General features: G+C 41.4%; 2 protein-coding genes across 2 annotated transcripts in view; one reads left to right on the top strand and one right to left on the bottom strand.

Annotated features, from left to right (window-relative positions):
* Positions 1-4670: 4670 nt before the first annotated feature.
* Positions 4671-20469, bottom strand: part of Tbh (Tyramine beta hydroxylase) — a 76245-nt gene continuing 60446 nt past the window's right edge. The window contains exons 10-12 of the mRNA XM_053799751.2: positions 16650-16837; positions 10308-10439; positions 4671-5290 (exon numbers count right to left, since the gene is read on the bottom strand). Coding sequence (XP_053655726.2) covers positions 5143-5290; positions 10308-10439; positions 16650-16837 — 468 coding nt within the window. The 3' untranslated portion in view covers positions 4671-5142. The remainder of the gene's footprint in view (positions 5291-10307; positions 10440-16649; positions 16838-20469) is intronic.
* Positions 5267-20469, top strand: part of LOC128704641 (protein zyg-11 homolog B) — a 203544-nt gene continuing 188341 nt past the window's right edge. The window contains exon 1 of the mRNA XM_053799749.2: positions 5267-5299. The gene's annotated coding sequence lies outside the window, so the exon portion shown is untranslated. The remainder of the gene's footprint in view (positions 5300-20469) is intronic.

The raw sequence follows: 20469 nt of genomic DNA on the forward strand, positions 1-20469 counted from the left end.
AGCGCTTCCCCTTGATTATAATAATAATAATAATAATCTTGATTAAAATTAATAATAAAAACCTGACATTAAACATTGTCATTAAATGTCATTCAGACCCGTACAACCACAAGTGAGTACAATTCATGCACTTGTTAGTTAAATTAGGCGCTATACTTGTAAAGATTATAAACTAGTAAGCAGATACATGTACAGTGGACCCCCGGTTAACGATATTTTTTCACTCCAGAAGTATGTTCAGGTGCCAGTACTGACCGAATTTGTTCCCATAAGGAATATTGTGAAGTAGATTAGTCCATTTCAGACCCCCAAACATACACGTACAAACGCACTTACATAAATACACTTACATAATTGGTTGCATTGGGAGGTGATCGTTAAGCGGGGGTCCACTGTATATGCATATACATGTAGAAACTAAGACGTTGTGTAGTTTTAAAAATAGGTTAGATAAATACATGAGAGGGTGTGAGTTGGACCTGACTAGCTTGTGCTACTAGGTGGAATGCTGTGCTCCTCCCTTAAGTGACGTGTCTGACCTCACTAGGTCAATGAGGTCAAACGGTCAGTGAGAATTGGACCTGCCTCACAAAAGCCAGTAGACCTGTTGCAGTGTTCCTTTTTTCTTATACAATGCCTGTGGGGGATGGAAGGCATTCAGGCTCGGTTCAGGGAACTGGAGCACAGATCCATTTCGCTAGGTAAAGAGCGTCGAGGAACCTCCCTTGAGGGGAACTTATGTGACAGCAGAGACAAAGTAGACAGCTTTCAGTAGACAAATATATACTAACATATAGGCTAAGAATTAACATTTCTTTATCAAACATCACATCAAGAAAATAAAACAAATTTTATGGGTTGTCCTTTTAATCAATAGCAATAAATTATTTGTTGCTAGTCAGGGCATGTACATTTGCTAGCTATAATAGCCTAATTGACGATATTTTTTCTGATATACTTAGAGGAACTGTGTCTGCCTCATCTTGCAGCTCCCTCATAGAAGATCTAGCTAACTAATTTATCTATCATCATCAAGTATTTTCCACCAACATGATACTAAAATTATTAAGCAACAAAATTCTAGTCTACATCAAAATTTAATTTGAAATATTACTTATTTTGTATGTTTATATATACGTATATATATATATATATATATATATATATATATATATATATATATATATATATATATATATATATATATATATATATATATATATATATATATATATATATATATATATATATATATATATATATATATATATATATTTATATATATAATGGGGTCCACCTCTGGTGTAAATTGTGGGACCCACAGCCTCGGAGAAGTGCATAAAAAGGCTTCAAGGAGGAATATTTGGATTTCTTCCTGAAGCCGTTTGAATATTCCACTTCCCCTACCACCCCATCTTTTAGTATATATTTTTTTTACCAATAGGAATATTTTATTACATAATATGATACAGAAGATTTAGGAGATACATTGTTGATTATATATATATATATATATATATGCAAAACAACCACTGTGAAAGAATAGAGAAATTCCAAGCGCTTTCGTGACTACTCACGTTATCAAGGAACTATGAAAGTAAAGCATCCAAGGAAGGTATATAAGGGGTCTGGCCAACACCTCACTATCAGATCCCACAACGGTTAAACACCTGATGTGCGCCGGCCCAACTGGACAGGTACTTTGCACAACCCACCAACAATCTATTCTACCCAAGAAAATTTTAAAAATTATTATTTGTCAAGTGTATTATTAAATTCTTCCCAAATTCTATTATAAATGGATCTAATTTATATAAACCAAAGGAAATATTCATATTGTCAAAACTGCTTTTTATGAAACAAGATTCAATTATATTCCTGTCGACCATGGACTTGCTTGATACTACTTTCTCAACTTTTTGAAAATCAATTGGATGGTTAAAATCTCTTACATGAATAAATAGAGCATTGGAAACTTGTCCAGTTCTAATGCTATATTTATGTTGTTTTAATCTTAGTTCGAGATTTTTACCAGTTTGACCATAAACTTTATCAAAAATTTTACAAGGAATCTTATAGACATCCATCAGCATTTTGGGGGGAATTCTTTATCAAAAGTTTTTTACTGTATCAAGATTTTTTAATACAACTTTAATATTAAAAGTCTTAAGAAGAGAAGGCACATCAACTAAGTTTTCATGGTAAGGGAGAACCAACATATTTTTAGTTGAATAAGGCTGGTTGTCCCTTTTTGGATTGTAAAAAGTATTTCTAGCAACTTTAAAAGATTTATCAATTACATTTCTTGGGTATTTTAAATCATTACCTATTTCATAAATTTTGGATATTTCCTCATCTATGAACTCTGGACTACAAATTCGTAAAGCTCTCAAAAACATTGATGAGAAAACAGAGTCTATCTTGATGGGAAGAATAATAGTGGACATAGGAACAGTTATTTGTAGGTTTTCTGTAAATTTTAAATTTGAATTCATTATTACCCTTAATAATTAAAACATCTAGAAAAGGCAATGAGTTATTTTCTTCAAACTCAACAGTAAAGTTTATAGAATGGGCTAAGCTATTTAATTTTCCAAGGAAATGGTGTATATCTACATTTTTGGGCATAAGAGACAAAATATCATCAACATATCTATTAGGGAGGATTGTGTTATTCAACCTTGTTTCAAAAAATTCCATGTATATGTTACTAAGAACAGGTGAAAGAGGATTTCCCATTGCCATACCAAACTTCTGAGTGTAAAACTTATCATTAAATACAAATTTTGCATCAACAATGCAAAGTTTAATAAGTTTAATGATAGTAGGAACTGGCAATGGTAAATCATAATTAACAAGTTCTTCAGATAAGAAACTTAATAAATCATCAACAGGAACTTTCGTAAACAAGGAAGTAACATCAAAACTAACCATGTTAAAATCATTTAAGTCAGTCAAGGAGCTTAATTTATCAACTAAGTCTATGTTGTTTTTAACATTAAAGTTAGAAATTTTGCCAACAAAGGCAAAGATGAATTAGTCAAACAATTTATTTCCACTAATCCATCTTTACCTTACATGTATGGACTAATAAAAACACACAAACCAGGGAATCCAGTCAGACCAATTATTAGCTCCATAGGGTCAGTTTCATATAAATTATCCAAATGGCTTGTTGATATTTTGAGCCCTATTGTTGGCAAAATTTCTAACTTTAATGTTAAAAACAACATAGATTTAGTTGATAAATTAAGCTCCTTGACTGACTTAAATGATTTTAACATGGTTAGTTTTGATGTTACTTCCTTGTTTACGAAAGTTCCTGTTGATAATTTATTAAGTTTCTTATCTGAAGAACTCGTTAATTATGATTTACCATTGCCAGTTCCTACTATCATTAAACTTATTAAACTTTGCATTGTTGATGCAAAATTTGTATTTAATGATAAGTTTTACACTCAGAAGTTTGGTATGGCAATGGGAAATTCTCTTTCACCTGTTCTTAGTAACGTACACATGGAATTTTTTGAAACAAGGTTGCTTAACACAATCCTCCCTAATAGAGCTAAATGGTTCAGATATTTTGATGATATTTTGTCTTATGCCCAAGAATGTAGATATACACCATTTCATTGGCAAATTAAATAGCTTAGCCCATTCTATAAACTTTACTGTTGAGTTTGAGGAAAATAACTCATTGCCTTTTCTAGATGTTTTAATTATTAAGGGTAATAATGAATTCAAATTTAAAATTTACAGAAAACCTACAAATAACTGTTCCTATGTCCACTATTATTCTTCCCATCAAGATAGAGTCAAACTGTCTGTTTTCTCATCAATGTTTTTGAGAGCTTTACGAATTTGTAGTCCAGAGTTCATAGATGAGGAAATATCCAAAATTTATGAAATAGGTAATGATTTAAAATACCCAAGAAATGTAATTGATAAATCTTTTAAAGTTGCTAGAAATACTTTTTACAATCCAAAAAGGGACAACCAACCTTATTCAACTAAAAATATGTTGGTTCTCCCTTACCATGAAAACTTAGTTGATATGCCTTCTCTTCTTAAGACTTTTAATATTAAAGTTGTATTCAAAAATCTTGATACAGTAAAAAACTTTTGATAGAGAATTCCCCCCAAAATGCTGATGGATGTGTCTATAAGATTCCTTGTAAAATTTGCGATAAAGTTTATTATGGACAAACTGGTAAAAGTCTCGAACTAAGATTAAAACAACATAAATATTGCATTAGAACTGGACAAGATTCCAATGCTCTATTTATTCATGTAAGAGATTTTAACCATCCAATTGATTTTCAAAAAGTTGAGAAAGTTGTATCAAGCAAGTCCATGGTCGACAGGAATATAATTGAATCTTGTTTCATAAAAAGCAGTTTTGACAATAATATGAATATTTCCTTTGGTTTATATAAATTAGATCCATTTATAATTAATAAAATTTGGGAAGAATTTAATAATACACTTGACAAATAATCATTTTTAAAATTTTCTTGGGTAGAATAGTTTGTTGGTGGGTTGTGCGAAGGACCTGTCCAGTTGGGCCGGCGCGCGTCAGGTGTTTAACCGTTGTGGGATGTGATAGTGAGGTGTTGGCCAGACCCCTTATTTACCTTCCTTGGATGCTTTACTTTCATAGTTCTTTGATAATGTGAGTAGTCACGAAAGCGCTTAGAATTTCTCTATTCTTTCAGAGTGGTTGTTTTGCATATTCTGAAATCACCTGTTTACTGTGATCTTATTGCACTGTTGTTTCATATCCTCATTAAAAATTTGTGTCAATGATACACAAGTGAAGCTTAATATATTGAGTTATAGTGTTCACTAAATACACATACTAATTATATGAAACAGGGGAAACCTTCCCAAGACAAGGGCTTCCTTCCTTGGGGTTTCCCTTAAAAAAGGCCACAGGATATGGTAGCCGTCAATTTCACCCACGATAAAAATAAAATATATTGATAATAAACTACTTAAAACATGATGTGTGGGTATTACAGGTATCCAGAAGTCAATTCCCATTAATAAAATACCTCAGTGTGTGTCGATAAACTAACTTCCATGACAAGACACACTCAGGTTAGGACACAATTCTAAACTGCGACAGTTAACACAGGCAATTCATTTTAAGAAAGTATGTCCTTCAACATCGTTTTCTCTAACAAGCGTCGTTCTCTGATTACATTTTCTTTGATGCAGCGGGAGAGAATGAATGGCGTGAGGGATGGCAATATTCTCCCAGTAGCCGGGGAACCTCTCACCTGACGACCTGTGGCAGGTAATAATGACCTATAAGTATATCCTACACCTGTATGGGAATTTCAGGTACTTTTCTAACAGTGGGGTTATACCTAGTAGTACTTTATAACACGTAATAAAGGACCCCAATTGAAATAAGTCACTTTGACTATTTTGGGTCATTATAGGTAATTAATAATTATATACATGTTGCTATGAATGATAACGTATGTATCTGTATATATGTGTACCTGAATAAACTTACTAATGATTTCTGAGAGGTATGCGAGTTTGTTGGGGAATTTTTACAGGGGAAGCAATGGGTCACAGGTGGTAACGAGCAAATTGGGTTGTTAGGAAGTATTTCTTTAGTTGTAGGCTGGTTGAAGAGTGGAAGCATTCTTAATAGATTTGTAAGTAAATATGATAAGGTGTCCCGTAGCTCGGTTGGTAGCGCACTTAGCTCATGCAGTGAGCTCCGAGATTCGATTCCCGGTACTGCTGTCCATGTTCACCTATCAGTAAAATGGGTACCTGGATGTTAGTGGACTGGTGTGAGTGGCATCCTGGGTGTTAGTGGACTGGTGTGGGTGGCATCCTGGGTGTTAGTGGACTGGTGTGGGTCACATCCTGGGTGTTAGTGGACTGGTGTGGATCACATCCTGGGTGTTAGTGGACTGGTGTGGGTCACATCCTGGGTGTTAGTGGACTGGTGTGGGTCACATCCTGGGTGTTAGTGGACTGGTGTGGGTCACATCCTGGGTGTTAGTGGACTGGTGTGGGTCACATCCTGGGTGTTAGTGGACTGGTGTGGGTCACATCCTGGGTGTTAGTGGACTGGTGTGGGTCACATCCTGGGTGTTAGTGGACTGGTGTGGGTCACATCCTGGGACAAAACTGACCTAATTTGCGGGAAATGCTCAGCATAACAAGGGACTTTCTATATATTAGTATGTCACTGATGTCAGCCATGATCTGTATACCTTGTACATGTACTTGTATACCTTGTACATGTACTTGTATACCTTGTACATGTACTTGTATACCTTGTACATGTACTTGTATACCTTGCACATGTACTTGTATACTTTGTACATGTACTTGTATACCTTGTACATGTACTTGTATACCTTGTACATGTACTTGTATACCTTGTACATGTACTTGTATACTTTGTACATGTACTTGTATACCTTGTACATGTACTTGTATACCTTGTACATGTACTTGTATACCTTGTACATGTACTTGTATACCTTGTACATGTACTTGTATACCTTGTACATGTACTTGTATACCTTGTACATGTACTTGTATACCTTGTACATGTACTTGTATACCTTGTACATGTACTTGTATACCTTGTACATGTACTTGTATACCTTGTACATGTACTTGTATACCTTGTACATGTACTTGTATACCTTGTACATGTACTTGTATACCTTGTACATGTACTTGTATACCTTGTACATGTACTTGTATACTTTGTACATGTACTTGTATACCTTGTACATGTACTTGTATACCTTGTACATGTACTTGTATACCTTGTACATGTACTTGTATACCTTGTACATGTACTTGTATACCTTGTACATGTACTTGTATACCTTGTACATGTACTTGTATACCTTGTACATGTACTTGTATACCTTGTACATGTACTTGTATACCTTGTACATGTACTTGTATACCTTGCACATGTACTTGTATACCTTGCACATGTACTTGTATACCTTGTACATGTACTTGTATACCTTGTACATGTACTTGTATACCTTGTATATGTACTGGTATACCTTGTACATGTACTGGTATACCTTGTACATGTACTTGTATACCTTGTACATGTACTTGTATACCTTGTACATGTACTGGTATACCTTGTACATGTACTTGTATACCTTGTACATGTACTTGTATACCTTGTACATGTACTTGTATACCTTGTACATGTACTGGTAGAAATAAATATTATTATTATTATTATTATTATTATTATTATTATTATTGTATTTAGTATATTTTTCCTACCATCATCACTTCATGTTACCAGTCCCGTGTTCTGTTTCTACGTGAGGGTTCACAACTGTAGGGTTCTACGTTAAGCGTTGGAGAATGGATGAACCTATTCTTGTGTTTAAGTTGGTGAAGTTCACATTGAACCTGGAGAGTAGTAGTACACTGAACCTGTGAGAGTAGTAGTACACTGAACCTGGGAGAGTAGTAGTACACTGAACCTGGGAGAGTAGTAGTACACTGAACCTAGGAGAGTAGTAGTACACTGAACCTGGGAGAGTAGTAGTACACTGAACCTGGGAGAGTAGTAGTACACTGAACCTGGGAGAGTAGTAGTACACTGAACCTGGGAGAGTAGTAGTACACTGAACCTGGGAGAGTAGTAGTACACTGAACCTGGGAGAGTAGTAGTACACTGAACCTGGGAGAGTAGTAGTACACTGAACCTGGGAGAGTAGTAGTACACTGAACCTGGGAGAGTAGTAGTACACTGAACCTAGGAGAGTAGTAGTACACTGAACCTAGGATAGTAGTACACTGAACCTAGGAGAGTAGTAGTACACTGAACCTGGGAGAGTAGTAGTACACTGAACCTGGGAGAGTAGTAGTACACTGAACCTGGGAGAGTAGTAGTACACTGAACCTGGGAGAGTAGTAGTACACTGAACCTGGGAGAGTAGTAGTACACTGAACCTGTGAGAGTAGTAGTACACTGAACCTGTGAGAGTAGTAGTACACTGAACCTGGGAGAGTAGTAGTACACTGAACCTGGGAGAGTAGTAGTACACTGAACCTGGGAGAGTAGTAGTACACTGAACCTAGGAGAGTAGTAGTACACTGAACCTAGGATAGTAGTACACTGAACCTAGGAGAGTAGTAGTACACTGAACCTGGGAGAGTAGTAGTACACTGAACCTGGGAGAGTAGTAGTACACTGAACCTGGGAGAGTAGTAGTACACTGAACCTGGGAGAGTAGTAGTACACAGAACCTAGTAGTACACTGGGAGAGTAGTAGTACACTGAACCTGGGAGAGTAGTAGTACACTGAACCTGGGAGAGTAGTAGTACACTGAACCTGGGAGAGTAGTAGTACACTGAACCTGTGAGAGTAGTAGTACACTGAACCTGATAGTAGTACACTGAGTAGTAGTACACTGAACCTGGGAGAGTAGTAGTACACTGAACCTGGGAGAGTAGTAGTACACTGAACCTGGGAGAGTAGTAGTACACTGAACCTGGGAGAGTAGTAGTACACTGAACCTGGGAGAGTAGTAGTACACTGAACCTGGGAGAGTAGTAGTACACTGAACCTGGGAGAGTAGTAGTACACTGAACCTGGGTGTGTAGTACACTGAACCTGGGAGAGTAGTAGTACACTGAACCTAGGAGAGTAGTAGTACACTGAACCTGGGAGAGTAGTAACACTGGGAGAGTAGTAGTACACTGAACCTGGGAGAGTAGTAGTACACTGAACCTGGGAGAGTAGTAGTACACTGAACCTGGGAGAGTAGTAGTACACTGAACCTAGTAGTACACTGAAGAGTAGTAGTACACTGAACCTGGGAGAGTAGTAGTACACTGAACCTAGGAGAGTAGTAGTACACTGAACCTGGGAGAGTAGTAGTACACTGAACCTAGGAGAGTAGTAGTACACTGAACCTGGGAGAGTAGTAGTACACTGAACCTGGGAGAGTAGTAGTACACTGAACCTGGGAGAGTAGTAGTACACTGAACCTGGGAGAGTAGTAGTACACTGAACCTGGAATAGTAGACCTGGGAGAGTAGTAGTACACTGAACCTAGGATAGTACACTGAACCTGGGAGAGTAGTAGTACACTGAACCTGGGAGAGTAGTAGTACACTGAACCTGGGAGAGTAGTAGTACACTGAACCTGGGAGAGTAGTAGTACACTGAACCTAGGAGAGTAGTAGTACACTGAACCTGGGAGAGTAGTAGTACACTGAACCTGCCCTAGTAGTAGTACACTGAACCTAGGAGAGTAGTAGTACACTGAACCTGGGAGAGTAGTAGTACACTGAACCTGGGAGAGTAGTAGTACACTGAACCTGGGAGAGTAGTAGTACACTGAACCTGGGAGAGTAGTAGTACACTGAACCTGGGAGAGTAGTAGTACACTGAACCTAGGAGAGTAGTAGTACACTGAACCTGGGAGAGTAGTAGTACACTGAACCTGGGAGAGTAGTAGTACACTGAACCTGGGAGAGTAGTAGTACACTGAACCTGGGAGAGTAGTAGTACACTGAACTGGGAGAGTAGTAGTACACTGGGAGAGTAGTAGTACACTGAACCTGGGAGAGTAGTAGTACACTGAACCTGGGAGAGTAGTAGTACACTGAACCTGGGAGAGTAGTAGTACACTGAACCTGGGAGAGTAGTAGTACACTGAAGAGTAGTAGTACACTGAACCTGGGAGAGTAGTAGTACACTGAACCTGGGAGAGTAGTAGTACACTGAACCTGGGAGAGTAGTAGTACACTGAACCTGGGAGAGTAGTAGTACACTGAACCTGGGAGAGTAGTAGTACACTGAACCTGGGAGAGTAGTAGTACACTGAACCTGGGAGAGTAGTAGTACACTGAACCTGGGAGAGTAGTAGTACACTGAACCTGGGAGAGTAGTAGTACACTGAACCTGGGAGAGTAGTAGTACACTGAACCTGGGAGAGTAGTAGTACACTGAACCTGGGAGAGTAGTAGTACACTGAACCTGGGAGAGTAGTAGTACACTGAACCTGGGAGAGTAGTAGTACACTGAACCTGGGAGAGTAGTAGTACACTGAACCTGGGAGAGTAGTAGTACACTGAACCTGGGAGAGTAGTAGTACACTGAACCTGGGAGAGTAGTAGTACACTGAACCTGGGAGAGTAGTAGTACACTGAACCTGGGAGAGTAGTAGTACACTGAACCTGGGAGAGTAGTAGTACACTGAACCTGGGAGAGTAGTAGTGCACTGAACCTGGGAGAGTAGTAGTACACTGAACCTGGGAGAGTAGAAGTACCTACTTGTTACACTGCATGGAGATGGGAGAGTTGTTGTAGAGGTCAGCCAGCATCCCAGATCTGAGAGGCGTCCAGTGGATGCTTTGATAGTTCTCTCTCCAGCCCAACTCTGGTGATGTGTCCTGTAACTCCCACCTGTGGAAGGCTGTGATATTTACCGTTCCTGCTACTGCTGTTGTAACAACACTCACTACACCTGCTGTTACGTAACACTCGCTACACCTGCTGTTACTGTAACAGCTCTCACTGAACCTGCTGTTACTGTAACAACACTTACTACATCTGCTGTTACTGTAACAATCACTACACCTTCTGTTGCTATAACACTCGCTACACCTGCTATTACTGTTAAAATTACTACACCTGCTATTACTGTGACAACACTTAATACACCTGCTGTTAATGTAACATTATACCTACTGTTACTGTAACAATCACTACACCTACTGTTACTGTAACAACACTCACTACACCTACTGTTACTGTAACAACACTCACTACACCTACTGTTACTGTAACAACTCACTACACCTACTGTTACTGTGACAACTCACTACACCTACTGTTACTGTAACAACACTCACTACACCAACTGTTACTGTAACAACACTCACTACACCTACTGTTACTGTGACAACTCACTACACCTACTGTTACTGTAACAACACTCACTACACCTACTGTTACTGTAACAACTCACTACACCAACTGTTACTGTAACAACTCACTACACCAACTGTTACTGTAACAACTCACTACACCTACTGTTACTGTAACAACACTCACTACACCAACTGTTACTGTAACAACTCACTACACCAACTGTTACTGTACACCAACTGTTACTGTAACAACACTCACTACACCAACTGTTACTGTGACAACTCACTACACCAACTGTTACTGTAACAACACTCACTACACCTACTGTTACTGTAACAACTCACTACACCAACTGTTACTGTAACAACTCACTACACCAACTGTTACTGTAACAACACTCACTACACCTACTGTTACTGTAACAACACTCACTACACCAACTGTTACTGTAACAACACTCACTACACCTACTGTTACTGTAACAACACTCACTACACCTACTGTTACTGTAACAACAAAAATAGAAAAGCCAGATACAGCGATTGATAAACAAAGAGGTCGACTGTACGTCATTGTAGGAGCTGCCAGATATCACCGGCTCTTCAACACGCAAGTTATACTTTTGTATCAGTCAAATCACATATTACTCGGGTAGATAATTTCCAGTAGATCCTTCATGTGTTAGCTCAAATCACCGACCAGTATGTTTTAAATAAGTGACCCACTGATCAGAGCAGATCGACTGGTCCGAACCCTTGACTGGTCCGAACCCGGGACTGGTTTCAAACAGTTTCGTTGGACAATAAAGCAGACTGTAAACGGATGGGTTTGTAGGCGCCCTTATAAACACAAACATTAAAAATCAGGAACGTGACGGTAAGCTGTCCAATATACAAAAAGAGTTAGAAACAGAAATACAAATAGCTAGAGCTTCATTTAAGGTTATTAATATAATATTCAAGAGGTTGCTAGTAGACTTGCAGTAAATCAACCATTCAAATCATTATGAAGCTGTGTGTAGTCTGTGGTCAGTCAAACAAACGGGCTTCCACATGGATAAATTGTCATTTTTGTGGAAATTGGTGTCACGCTCCTTGTGCAGATATCCAAGAACTAGCTACAAGCAGTATTAAAACAGAGAAGTGTTTTTGGGTATGCCCAAATGAGGAAAATCTGTGGACTAAAATCACAAGGGTATTAAAAGAGGATAACATCAAAGCTGCTTTCATAGAAAACCTGGAAGCTTTCTACAACAGATGGGAACATAAAAAGTCCGGGCTGAATGGTACTGCCCTTGATACTGGCCATGTAGTCACAAACTGTAAGGCTGGAGGTGATGTCCTGGTAGTCAGTAAATGTAGGGCTGATAGTGCTGTCCTGGGAGACAGTAATGGTGAAGCTGGAGGTGCTGTCCTGGGAGACAGTAATGGTGAAGCTGGAGATACTGTCCTGGGAGACAGTAATGGTGAAGCTGGAGGTGCTGTCCTGGGAGACAGAAATGGTGAAGCTGGAGATACTGTCCTGGTAGACAGTAATGGTGAAGCTGGAGATTTTGTCCAGGTAGTCGGGAATTATACGCAGGAAGGAATACATATAAATGACCTCATAGAGGACAGGAGCCATAGTAGGGAAACAAGTGTAGTCAAAGATAAGATAAAACCAATATTGCAAACCAGAAATACCGCAGGAAATAGCAAACAAGAGGACTCCAATAGCAATAGTGAGGATAAATTACCAAAAACAACTGGTGGGAGCTCCATTGTTGGTGCTAAGGAGGATAGGAATAAGACAGGGAAACATGCACCAACAGGGAATACAGTCACAGAAACCCAAGGCAAACGGAAACCAAGCCTGTGCACATACTATGCACTTGGTATCTGCTGGCATGGGAAATCTGGAAAAACAGATGGGACATGCAACTATGACCACCCTAGAAAATGTCATGCCCATATGACAACAGGAAAATGCAAACTCCCTTCCTGTAAGCTTTTTCACCCTGAAATGTGTACCTCTTCAGTACAGGAAAGACTGTGCTATAACTTAAATTGCCAGGCATACCATCTAAAGGGGACAAAAAGATACAAAACATCCAGGCCATGGGAAAACCTGGGTAGCCACAGCCACTCAAGAGGGAGAGGTTTTTTAGTGCCAGGAAGGAAAAAAAACTGGCAGGAAATGGCAGAAATCGTACACCAAATCCAGTCATTCCTGGAGTGGAACCACAGTCGATGGCCTCCACTCCAAACCAACAGATACAGATACTAATGCCGGAAAAAAAATCCCCCCCCAGTACCAACAATACCACCAGTCCGATAACATTCTTCTTTGCAAATATACAGGGTCTAAAGCCAGCAATAAACAACAAAATACCTTTCATCCGTGGACTGCTTGCAGAGGCAAAGGCAATGTTCGCGGCTTTCACTGAGACCCACATAAAGGATCACTTGGACAACGAAATATGGATCCCAGGTTACAACCTATACAGATGTGACAGAGTGAACAGGCAAAAGGGGGGGGTTGGCCTGTACATTGCAGAGTCACTTGTTTGCACAGAACTGCTTAATGCCTCAAATGACGTAGTGGAAGTTTTAGCAGTAAAGGTCGAGAACCAAAACCTAGTCATTGTGGTAGTCTACAAGCCTCCGGATGCAACATCCCAGCAATTCCAGGAACAGCTGTTAAAAATTGACCACTGTCTGGAAAATCTTCCAGCTCCTGCACCCAACATCTTGCTCCTGGGGGATTTCAACTTAAGGCACCTAAAATGGAGGAATATAGCAAATAATATTGTTGCAGTAATAACACCAGGAGGCAGCTCTGATGAAAACTCACACTCACACGAGCTTTTAAATCTCTGCACAAAATTCAATTTAAACCAGCAAATAATAGAGCCTACTAGACTGGAGAATACACTAGACCTCATCTTCACTAACAATGATGATCTGATAAGAAATGTCACCATATCAAAAACAATATACTCAGATCACAACATAATTGAGGTTCAGACATGTATGCGTGGAGCCTCAGACCGACAAAATGAGACTAGTCACGAGGGAGCATTCACCAAATTCAACTTCAATAACAAAAACATAAAGTGGGACCAAGTAAACCAAGTCCTAACCGATATAAGCTGGGAAGATATACTAAGCAACACAGACCCAAACTTATGCCTAGAACAGATTAACTCGGTGGCACTCGATGTATGCACAAGGCTTATTCCTCTAAGAAAAAGGAGGAGTAGATGTAAAATAGAAAGAGACAGGCGCTCCCTTTACAGGCGACGGAAAAGAATAACAGAGCGGCTAAAAGAGGTCAATATATCAGAAATGCGCAGGGAGACACTGGTCAGAGAAATAGCAAGCATCGAACTTAAGCTAAAAGAATCCTTTAGGAGTCAGGAATCGCGGGAAGAACTAAAAGCCATAAATGAAATCGAAAGAAACCCAAAGTATTTCTTCTCCTATGCCAAATCAAAATCGAGAACAACGTCCAGTATTGGGCCCCTACTTAAACAAGATGGGTCCTACACAGATGACAGCAAGGAAATGAGTGAGCTACTCAAGTCCCAATATGACTCAGTTTTTAGCAAGCCGCTAACCAGACTGAGAGTCGAAGATCAAAATGAATTTTTTATGAGAGAGCCACAAAATTTGATTAACACAAGCCTATCCGATGTTATCCTGACGCCAAATGACTTCGAACAGGCGATAAATGACATGCCCATGCACTCTGCCCCAGGGCCAGACTCATGGAACTCTGTGTTCATCAAGAACTGCAAGAAGCCCCTATCACGAGCCTTTTCCATCCTATGGAGAGGGAGCATGGACACGGGGGTCGTCCCTCAGTTACTAAAAACAACAGACATAGCCCCACTCCACAAAGGGGGCAGTAAAGCAACAGCAAAGAACTACAGACCAATAGCACTAACATCCCATATCATAAAAATCTTTGAAAGGGTCCTAAGAAGCAAGATCACCACCCATCTAGAAACCCATCAGTTACACAACCCAGGGCAACATGGGTTTAGAACAGGTCGCTCCTGTCTGTCTCAACTACTGGATCACTACGACAAGGTCCTAAATGCACTAGAAGACAAAAAGAATGCAGATGTAATATATACAGACTTTGCAAAAGCCTTCGACAAGTGTGACCATGGCGTAATAGCGCACAAAATGCGCGCTAAAGGAATAACAGGAAAAGTTGGTCGATGGATCTATAATTTCCTCACTAACAGAACACAGAGAGTAGTCGTCAACAGAGTAAAGTCCGAGGCAGCTACGGTGAAAAGCTCTGTTCCACAAGGCACAGTACTAGCTCCCATCTTGTTCCTCATCCTCATATCCGACATAGACAAGGATGTCAGCCACAGCACCGTGTCTTCCTTTGCAGATGACACCCGAATCTGCATGACAGTGTCTTCCATTGCAGACACTGCAAGGCTCCAGGCGGACATCAACCAAATCTTTCAGTGGGCTGCAGAAAACAATATGAAGTTCAACGATGAGAAATTTCAATTACTCAGATATGGTAAACATGAGGAAATTAAATCTTCATCAGAGTACAAAACAAATTCTGGCCACAAAATAGAGCGAAACACCAACGTCAAAGACCTGGGAGTGATTATGTCGGAGGATCTCACCTTCAAGGACCATAACATTGTATCAATCGCATCTGCTAGAAAAATGACAGGATGGATAATGAGAACCTTCAAAACTAGGGAGGCCAAGCCCATGATGACACTCTTCAGGTCACTTGTTCTATCTAGGCTGGAATATTGCTGCACTCTAACAGCACCTTTCAAGGCAGGTGAAATTGCCGACCTAGAAAATGTACAGAGAACTTTCACGGCGCGCATAACGGAGATAAAACACCTCAATTACTGGGAGCGCTTGGGGTTTCTAAACCTGTATTCCCTGGAACGCAGGAGGGAGAGATACATGATTATATACACCTGGAAAATCCTAGAGGGACTAGTACCGAACTTGCACACGAAAATCACTCACTACGAAAGCAAAACTACTGTTACTGTGACAACTCACTACACCTACTGTTACTGTGACAACTCACTACACCTACTGTTACTGTGACAACTCACTACACCTACTGTTACTGTGACAACTCACTACACCTACTGTTACTGTGACAACTCACTACACCAACTGTTACTGTGACAACTCACTACACCTACTGTTACTGTGACAACTCACTACACCAACTGTTACTGTAACAACTCACTACACCAACTGTTACTGTGACAACTCACTACACCAACTGTTACTGTAACAACTCACTACACCTACTGTTACTGTAACAACTCACTACACCTACTGTTACTGTAACAACTCACTACACCAACTGTTACTGTGACAACTCACTACACCTACTGTTACTGTGACAACTCACTACACCAACTGTTACTGTAACAACTCACTACACCAACTGTTACTGTGACAACTCACTACACCAACTGTTACTGTGACAACTCACTACACCAACTGTTACTGTGACAACTCACTACACCAACTGTTACTGTGACAACTCACTACACCTACTGTTACTGTGACAACTCACTACACCTGCTGTTAGTGAGACAACAACCAGTCAGGTGTGAGGGTAGCCTACCTAGCAGACAGGTGTTACACATCCTACTGAGGACGCTTCTTATACGAGCCTGATTGACAGGTGTTTGCCTATCACTTGCAATAAGAGCAGGTGTACTGCAACAGAAATCTGAAAGCCCACCTGTTCATAAAGTTGAAGTAGCTGATAAGGGTTGCAGAGTCGATTGAAGACTTGCAAACCTCGAGTTCCACCTTCGGGTAGTAGTGAATGTAGTTGACACACATCTCGTCACTGATGGCAAACCCTCCCACCGTCACATTGGTTCGCGTCACTGTTGAGTGTTCACAGGTGGTGATGAGGGCGTCACCCTGTGGGACAGATCACACCGGGTGGGGTTTACATCCTGAGTTCGTACCAGGTCTCACGAAATGTTAATAACACGATTGAAAATAAGTCAGGAAACGGGTTGTAAAACTCACAGGCCAGTGCGTTAACTACTCAGCCAGGTCGCTCAGCCTTCTGAACCTCCCTGTACCACAGGGAGGTTCAGGACTCACTTGCCATAGATTCAAGCCCTACCTATTCTGTGATTCGGATCAGGTCACTGAATCACTGAGATCACGACCGTGTACTTCTAGACACGTATAGTTCGGAATTAAAATGACACACTCACACATACACATACACACATACACACATACACACATACATACATACATACATAGCTTTAAGCAGAGGTATGATAAAGCTCACGGTTCAGGGAGAGTGACCTAGTAGCGACCAGTGAAGAGGCGGGGCCAGGAGCTTGGACTCGACCCTTGCAACCTCAACTAGGCGAGTACAACTAGGTGAGTACACACACACACACATGCTGGTGGAAAATTAAAAATTTTTACATTAACATTAATGAAAAAAATATATCTTTAAACGTATATATATAAATATATATAATTACCAGTTTTACATATTCGGCACGACATATATATATATATATATATATATATATATATATATATGATTATTGTAACCACGAACAAGTGGTATTGTGAAATTATTTAATTTCCGAAGCTATAGTGCCTAATAAGTGTTTAATGTGTTGATTTGGGTCAAAATGTATTCGTATTTTGAATGGAACCAACTGGGTTCCCGCTGCGCCTGCGCAGATGTGCGGGGGTATAGGTCGAGCTGGGGCACGAGGAGGCGGCAGTGTTTTGAATGTAGTGAGGAGGCTGAGAAAACATGGGACCAGGAAATTGGCGTTCACGGCGGCCTAAGGATTAATATAGGCCTCATTTCATAATAGGAAGTGTCGTAACTGTTCCTGGTGAAGAGTGAGGGAACGTGATTTACAGGACCACCGTAATAAAGATGGTAAAATTAGTGAATAATGGTTCACCCGGGGGTGACTGGTGCGCGGCCATGGTGTGTGTCCAGGGGAAATACCCGTGAGTTAATCCTCACTCATCGGTCTCAGATCTTAATGGAGTGACATCTAATGTGTATAATAATTATGAGACATTAAATCGGCTTGTGAACTGTAATGTAATCAATGATAATAACCTTAAGTTAAGAGAATGCGTGAAGTGAAATAAATCACCTTACTCCGAGTGAACACGTTAGACATCGTGTTCCTGTCCCGAGGATAGTGAAGGTTTTATGGAGTCACGATTTGTAAACTGGGACAAACCAACGAATACCTCGTCGTGTTGGAATAAGAACTGTGTCGGTGTAGCAGGACATCGAAATGAGATGGTGAATGGAGGAAATAAGGAGCATCAATCACCCACAGTTAAGTAACCCTTCTAGTTATAGCAGACTGATACTGGCCAGTTAGGTATGTTGTAATTGGATAGGTTATGAGTGATCCAGCTACATCAAGTGACCACCAGAGAATATCTGGTAAGTGGTGGGATTATGTACAAGTGTTTTTCCTTGATGGATATATCCAAGTGTAACCTACCCCCCCCCTTCATTCAGTTAAACTAATATAATCTATACAGTCCACAATTAATCAGTAGCGCCGTACTTGTGGGTGCTATACAATTTATACTGGTCCCGGATAGATATGGATAAGATTGTGAGGTCGAAGGAACCACCTGCCGTGACCAGGGGTGGTTAAGTTTTCTCACATGTCTACACGGGGTGACTACGGTAAACAATATGGTTGTCTCCCAATGAGATTACTTGTATGCATGTAATGTTGAGGTACGTACAGGTAATCACCCCTAGGAAATTTTCCATAGGTATTGATCAATAACAACACTGCGCTAGCCAAGGATTCGAACCCATGTTGTACTGGCCTGCCTCAGGGTAAGCAAGAGCCACATGACGCTTTTAACCACAGGACCACCCAACCCTACAAGAATGGAGCAGCCAGCACACAGCTAGCTGTTGGGCCGCCATCCGAGGGCATACGGAGGTGTGGGAGCTTCTAAGCTAATTTCATTCTCATCCCTGTTTGGTGTACTAGCCTCACGAGCAGTTCGAATCCTTGGCTAGCGCAGTGTTGTTATTGATCAATAACACTCGTTCATGGTTACAATAATATATAAATACTGCTCGTGAGGCTAGTACACCAAACAGGGATGATAATGAAATTAGCTTAGAAGCTCCCACACCTCCGTATGCCCTCGGATGGCGGCCCAACAGCTAGCTGTGTGCTGGCTGTACCATTCTTGTAGGGTTGGGTGGTCCTGTGGTTAAAAGCGTCATGTGGTATATCAGCACCCCACCTTCAGAGTGCAGGCACTGCACTTCCCACCTCCAGGACTCAAGTCCGGCTAACCGGTTTCCCTAAATCCCTTCACATAATCTAACATATAATGTAATTAAAAGACAGAAAGCAATATACGAGTGTGTGTATGGTACACACACGCTCGTGTGCACGGCACACACACGCTCGTGTGCACCAGACATATTTTATTTGCCTTATAGGAGACACTACAATTGTGACCAGACAGTACAGAAGTGGACAGTGTCAACTTGGGCTCCAGTGACAAATGTGTTATGTGGAGCCTTACACCCGGCCCTGTGGTGGCTAAATTTCTAACACTAAGCGATGTACAGGGTGAGGGAAGTTAGTCTGACATGCGGCTCTTACCACCCAAGATTTATGTTGAAGGGGAGTTAAGGTTGGTGGAATGAGAGGTGCTCCTATCTTCTTCATCCTCCGGAGTACAACTACTCCAGGATATAGAAGTCGTGTGTCTCTACATTCGCATCCTACTGACTCTCGCATCCTACTGACTCTCGCACCCTCCTGACTCTCGCACCCTCCTGACTCTCGCACCCTCCTGACTCTCGCACCCTCCTGACTCTCGCGCCCTCCTGACTCTCGCGCCCTCCTGACTCTCGCACCCTCCTGACTCTCGCACCCTCCTGACTCTCGTGCCCTCCTGACTCTCGTGCCCTCCTGACTCTCGTGCCCTCCTGACTCTCGTGCCCTCCTGACTCTCGTGCCCTCCTGACTCTCGCGCCCTCCTGACTCTCGCGCCCTCCTGACTCTCGCACCCTCCTGACTCTCGCACCCTCCTGACTCTCGCACCCTCCTGACTCTCGCGCCCTCCTGACTCTCGCGCCCTCCTGACTCTCGCGCCCTCCTGACTCTCGCGCCCTCCTGACTCTCGCGCCCTCCTGACTCTCGCGCCCTCCTGACTCTCGCGCCCTCCTGACTCTCGCGCCCTCCTGACTCTCCCGCCCTCCTGACTCTCGCACCCTCCTGACTCTCGCACCCTCCTGACTCTCGCACCCTCCTGTCTCTCGCCCCCTCCTGACTCTCTCCCTCCTGACTCTCGCGCCCTCCTGACTCTCGCGCCCTCCTGACTCTCGCGCCCTCCTGACTCTCGTGCCCTCCTGACTCTCGCGCCCTCCTGACTCTCGCGCCCTCCTGACTCTCGCACCCTCCTGACTCTCACACCCTCCTGACTCTCGCACCCTCCTGACTCTCGCACCCTCCTGACTCTCGCACCCTCCTGACTCTCGCACCCTCCTGACTCTCGCG

The sequence above is a fragment of the Cherax quadricarinatus genome, chromosome 100 (assembly GCF_038502225.1).
Source record: "Cherax quadricarinatus isolate ZL_2023a chromosome 100, ASM3850222v1, whole genome shotgun sequence".
Taxonomy (NCBI): domain Eukaryota; kingdom Metazoa; phylum Arthropoda; class Malacostraca; order Decapoda; family Parastacidae; genus Cherax; species Cherax quadricarinatus.